A 6000-nucleotide genomic window follows, 5' to 3' on the forward strand; every position below is an offset into this window, starting at 1 on the left:
TTGCTCTTACTATTGATTGATATAGGAACCATGATCCACCAATCGACCATGCTGTATGAATTCCTGTGGAGTGGTTCTCATTCTGCAGGTCTTGGATTCTGTCTCCTCTCCTTACCCCCATCTGACTTTATTTAATGTCTTTATTTTAGCCAAACAATTTCAGTTGTCAGGAATTTGCTTAACATGACAAACATCTCTATTTGTTGGGGATTGGGCTTTCAGGTCCGAAATCTGTGCTACATGATAAGCAGGCGAGAGAAGCTGAAACTGTCACACAACAAAATACAGGAACAGATCTTTGGTTTGCAAGTCCAGCTTCTTAATCAAGAAACTGATGCAGGTAACCTGTATTTTTTAAATGTCCTAACAAATATGTAGACTCTGGTTATATCCTGTCCTAACAATTTAAATTTCATGTCAGTCATTCCACTTAAAAATCTTTTAAAATTCTTGATAAATGTCTCATTTGCTTCAGTCCAATCTTGATATAACCTGGCCCATTTCACTGTCAGTTCATAAGACAAGAAATCCCAGGGTGGAGTAGGAGGAGTTGCAGGTCCTGGACTGGTAATCTAGGTCCCAAACAGATATTCGAGGCCATTAGTTGAAGCCATGAAATTATTCTGTAATTATCAAACTCATTTAGAAATCAATGGGATATAGGATCTAACCTGTTTCCAGAAAACATTTAATTCCAGGGTTACTCATCTTTATTTTTTCATTTTTATTTTTTTCCTCCAGAACGTTTGTGAACTTGATCTTTACTCATCTTAATAATAGTCTATTAAAGCAAATCCTTAGCCAGAAGTAAGCTTGGAGATCTGAGTTATCTTTTCATTTATTCACTAATATTTGTTGAGCACCTGCAATGGACTGGGAACTGAGCTACAAGATAGAGCAGAAAGCAAGACAAAAATCCCTGCCTGTAGGGTACACTGCCTACTTGATGAGCAAGACAGGTGAGCATAATTATAGTGCCCTAAGCATAGGGAGCTTGGCCGGAATGATGACAGTCATGTTCAGTGACACCTGTAACCTCCTTGTGCCTCATTTAACACAGAGATCAATGGCAGAACCTGGGCAACTAGGGGTCACTGGACAGGGTATACAGAATCAGCTCCTGCGAAGGGTCAGCCATGGAGCAAGAGAGAGACTCAGAAATGAGGTGACAGGTGGGTGTCAGAGGCTCTAGAGTATCTGAGTGTCATGGGTCTCAACAGAGTGGTATAGCAGGAGGCAGCAGGACTGCTCAGCCACAAAGGGCAACATGACAGGCAAAACAAGGAGAAGCCGAGGACAGCAGAGAGAGTCCCTGCATGCTGAGGAAATTGGCTTCTACCCACATGCCTTCTGATGGGTAGGAGGCAGCCTCATTATGACTTGGCAGCATCAGCAGGTGGCAGCTGCTGACAGAGATGGGACTGTGGATGTTCAAGATGGACCCTTGGGAAACAAATGCTGCCCATTGGGGCACCTAAGAGCTGTCCTCTTGATATCTCATTTTTGTGAGGATACAGTACGATGATAATGGGCAAAGGTCAAGTCCATATACAAGGAGGAATTGTTTGATAGTGCTTTTTAAATTTCAAAGCACTTGAAATAATAGAAGAAGACCTGTTCTAACTATGATTGTAGGGTGACAAACTGAGAAACTAATTGCCAATACTCCCCAGCCAATCCTATAGCCAGCTGATTGGCAGAAATGTTATGATTCTTTTCTGCTGGCCTTATCACTACAAAACTTCCCACCTACGTAATGTTCATTTGTAATCAGGAAATTATTCTAGGTTAGGGATATAAAATTTATGGAACCACCCACTATCACCTCTAATGCCAAGTTCAAACACATACATACTCTTCACCCACCAAAACCCGTGCTACATTTCTGAGGGTTGGTGTTTGATTTGCTTTAGGAAGGCTAGAAGAGATTAGAGGATGGGTCCTGAAATGTGTATGTTTAATACATATGCCAACACAGACACACAAATAGGGAGACCCTGTTCTAAACCATTGCTAGTGACATTCTTCTCAGAAATGGAAGGGCAGAGATGGGACACAGGAGGCAACACACTAGTTTATGATCATTTTACAGACTGAAGGAGCAGAGGTGAAGAGATGTGGAGCCATACAGCAAACAGTGGCATTGCTGAGTTTTTCATCCATAGCATTCTTGACCCGAACTTCTAGTTGTTCATTTCACTCCAGCTGCTATACCATGATGTACATACATAGCAGAGCCAGGTGCTTATTAAATATTTGGAAGAGTAGATATGTGAACTCACTCTGCCATAAGCACAAAAGCCATTATTTAAATCAGCTGTTAAAATGAATCTTTCTTTTTTATCTCAGGGCTTCCTTTGACAAATGCACTCGAAAATTCACTGTTTTACCCGCCACCAAGAATTACCTTGAAGTTAAAAATGCCCAGATCAACCCCGGAAGACCACAGAAACAGCTCCACAGAAACCGATCAGCAACCCCACTCTCCTGACAGCAGCTCCTCTGTTCACAGTATCAGGAGCATGCAGGTGCCCCAGGAGTCACTAGAAATGCGAACAAAATCGTATCCGAGATACCCACTAGAGAGCAAAAATAACCGTTTGCTGGCCAGTCTCAGCCATTCTAGGAGTGAAGCAAAGGAGTCCAGTCCTGCTTGGAGAACCTCATCTTCAGAGTGCTATCATGGACAGTCACTGGGAAAGCCTATGGTCCTTCAGGCTGCCCTCCATGGACAGTCTTCTGTTGGGAATGGGAAAAGTCAGCCTAACTCCAAGTTTGCCAAATCCAATGGCCTGGAGGGTAGCTGGTCTGGGAATGTCACCCAAAAAGACAGCTCAAGTGAGATGTTCTGTGACCAAGAGCCTGTGCTCAGCTCCCACTTGGCCAGTCAGGGCAGCTTTAGGAAATCCACTGTAGAACACTTTAGTAGGTCCTTTAAAGAGACCACAAATAGGTGGGTGAAGACCACAGAGGATCTCCAGTGCTATGTAAAACCAACCAAGAGTATGAACCCCAAGGAGCAGTTCTGGGGTAGGCAGCTTCTCAGGCGGTCTGCAGGGAGAGCTCCATATCAGGAAAATGATGGCTATTGCCCAGATTTGGAGCTGAGTGATTCAGAAGCAGAAAGTGATGGGAATAAAGAAAAAGTCAGGGTAAGGAAAGATAGCTCAGACAGGGAAAATCCTCCCCATGACTCTAGACGGGATTGTCATGGTAAAAGCAAGACACATTCCCTTTCCCACAGTTCAATGCAAAGGTGATTAGAAACTTCCAAGGATGGCCCAACCTTTGCCTTTGCCCCATATATTGGGGAAAACCCATACACCAAAAGGATTTTAGCATATGTTAAAAGGAATTGCAGTTAAAAGGATAAAATTTTTCCATAGTAAATTGTCTTGCAGTTTTTGAAAATGTTTCAAGTCTAGTTTTTACAAGCACATTACAGTAATTGCAGGTTGTCCAGAGGTTTGTTTGTCAGAGGCTATTGGAAAAGGCTGGGCCCAAAGTATTTGCTCAGTAAATATTTTGGGGCAGCTTTCCAGTTACATAACATGTTGACAAGTATATGTATTAAGAATCTGCATTATTAACTGATTTGCAAGAGACCATGATTATCAGACACTAAAACTACTTATCTTTTGAAGCTACAGCATGTGACTCACAGAGCTCCTGTCTGTAGGAAGTTTCTAATTCCACTGGTATCTATAAACCCTTTTCAGGGGAGAGACCAGGAGACCACCATCTTAGATACTGTTAAACTCACTACTGTCTTCTTTTGTTCTGCACAAGGTTGAGTTGCTTTCACAGTATCTTAACTTACTGAGTCGATACTACTCATGCTTATCAGTGTCCAGTGCCTGTTCCTAAACTTGCTTGTTGGGGACACACTCATAACTATTTCACCTGACTGACAAGCATAAAAGGCTAACTTGTGGATAGTGTTTACAAAAGTACTACTTCCAAGGAAAATGCTCTGATTCTCTCTGTTTAGGTATTTGTGAAGGATTCCAGAGCTTTCCCAAAGTGAGACCATTTCTGGGGTATTAGTACCAGGTCAGGGTTTTTGTGTTGTTGTTTTCAAATAAGTTTGACTAAAATAAGTTTGGCTGACAGTTTTTGTATACCTGCTTTAATGTTTATAAAATTTTTATTGAGGTATAATTAAAATATAGTAAAATGCACAGAGGTTAAGTATTCTTACCTGCTTTAATTTTGAAACAGATTTTTATTGTCAAACAGAATTTGAAAGCATGTGTTTAACACATGGATATAATTTAGCTTTGTATCAAGTTTGAATCTGAGGCAGTTTCCCAAACAAAAAGGCTGGAGCCATTTTTCAGAAGTTGTTTATACCCTTTTCCCAAACTATCAGCCTTGATTAATTTCTAGTAGGAAGAGAATAATTACATTTGTGGGGTGGGGGGGATAAAAACATGTCTGCTTCCCATTTAAGTAAGAGGGAAATGATGCCATTTTTTAAATGTGAAGCAGACTATAATTCTCAGCTCTCTTTTCTTCTTAGCCTTAAATTAATATTCTCTTTCTTCTAGTTTGGAAAAGTATAGTGGGAATATTCAGACAAAAGAGGCCATTTTTCATTTTTAAAGCTTCTTACTGGTGAAACAGCCCAGCTATAGTAGGTGCCAGTCAGTCAAGGCAGGGGCCCTCTCTCCGTCAATATGGAAAACTCAGCAGTTTTCCTCTCCCCCAGTTGTGTTCTTGTAACGTTGTTAATGGGTTCCATTGCTTTTTGCTGTCTCCTTTTCTGAAAATGTATGTGTTTTGCCTCTCTTTTGGCTACATCTTCAAAATATTTCTTTTGTGCCTATGTACATGTGTAAACATGCCGTAGCATGTATGGTAAGTGTCCTGTATTTTATTTGGAAAAAAACTATCAAAATGAGGAAGAGAATTTCCCCTATTTACATGCTAGGTTTCTGTGCTTTTTCTTTGAGTTCTCTGGAGTAGATGTTAATTTTACGCCTTCATGGTAATGAAATTATGATGGAGCTGTGTTGTAAATTCCTTATGTCAAAGGCCAGTGCGGTAGCCTGTGTCCTTTCATGCCTTTCAATTCTGAGTGGGAGGAAAAGCAAACATCAAAACAGTGCTTCAGCCAAATTCCATATATAATGCCATTGGGAGAGTATTGACTAAAATATCATTCGTCAGGGAAATATAGTTGTAATATTTTTACAGTATATTCCTAGGTAAATGAAGGAGCCTTCAGTTGTAAATTTCAATTGCCCCAAAATGTATTTGCTACATTTTGTTCTTTGAAGTATTACCTCTTAACCTTCTTTGTTAATTTTTTTCATTTTGTCTTATATAGTCCAGTTTTCCAAGATAAACTCAGTCTTTTTTCAAATGTCACCTTTTTACCAATACTTTTTCATTAAATTATGAAAACTGCTAACTACTGTCAGTGTGTTTTTTATTTTGGCATATTGGTTACATATGTTCCTTTTATATTTAAAAAATTATATTCACTGAACAAAACAGTGTGGGGAGAGGGAGGAGGAAGAGGAAGAATTAAATGTTTAGAAGCACACATTCAACATTCAGGGACCAAAGAAAACTCTGGATACTTGAACTTTACCTAGAAATCATGATTTTATCAGACTGGTAAGATAAAGGCCTTAGGATCATCATAAAACATCACCAGGGAGATAGATCCTATCTAAAGTGACAAGATTCAAAAGGCTTCAATCAGACATCTCTTAAATATATACTCTTTACAATATTCATTCTGTTTGGAGTCTTGTGAGTATGCTGATGTCATGATTTTATGTGGTGTCAAGGGATGACTTTTAGGCATTATAAAAATGATCATGATGTTTGAGAAATGTACTTGCCAAAGGTCACTGGGTAGATCAGTAGTGAAGATAGGTAAAAGGTGACGTTGGTTCATTCTCTCTCTCTCTCTCTCTCTTTCTCTCTCCTCTCTCTGCTAGAGAACTGAAACTACAGGTATACCCTGTTATACTCAACAAAAGCTAT

The 6000-nt window shown here is 39.9% G+C and overlaps 1 protein-coding gene across 5 annotated transcripts in view; it reads left to right on the top strand.

The window, feature by feature from the left end:
• The window catches only part of JADE3 (jade family PHD finger 3), a 160422-nt gene extending 155009 nt beyond the window's left edge, over positions 1-5413 (top strand). For all 5 annotated transcript variants that reach the window (XM_035287811.2, XM_035287812.3, XM_035287809.3 and 2 more), the window contains 2 exons: positions 223-340; positions 2350-5413. In XM_035287811.2, the coding sequence (XP_035143702.1) occupies positions 223-340; positions 2350-3260 (1029 nt within the window). In that variant the 3' untranslated portion in view covers positions 3261-5413. The remainder of the gene's footprint in view (positions 1-222; positions 341-2349) is intronic.
• The last annotated feature ends 587 nt before the right edge of the window (positions 5414-6000 follow it).

Source organism: Callithrix jacchus, chromosome X, assembly GCF_049354715.1.
Source record: "Callithrix jacchus isolate 240 chromosome X, calJac240_pri, whole genome shotgun sequence".
Taxonomy (NCBI): Eukaryota; Metazoa; Chordata; class Mammalia; order Primates; family Cebidae; genus Callithrix; species Callithrix jacchus.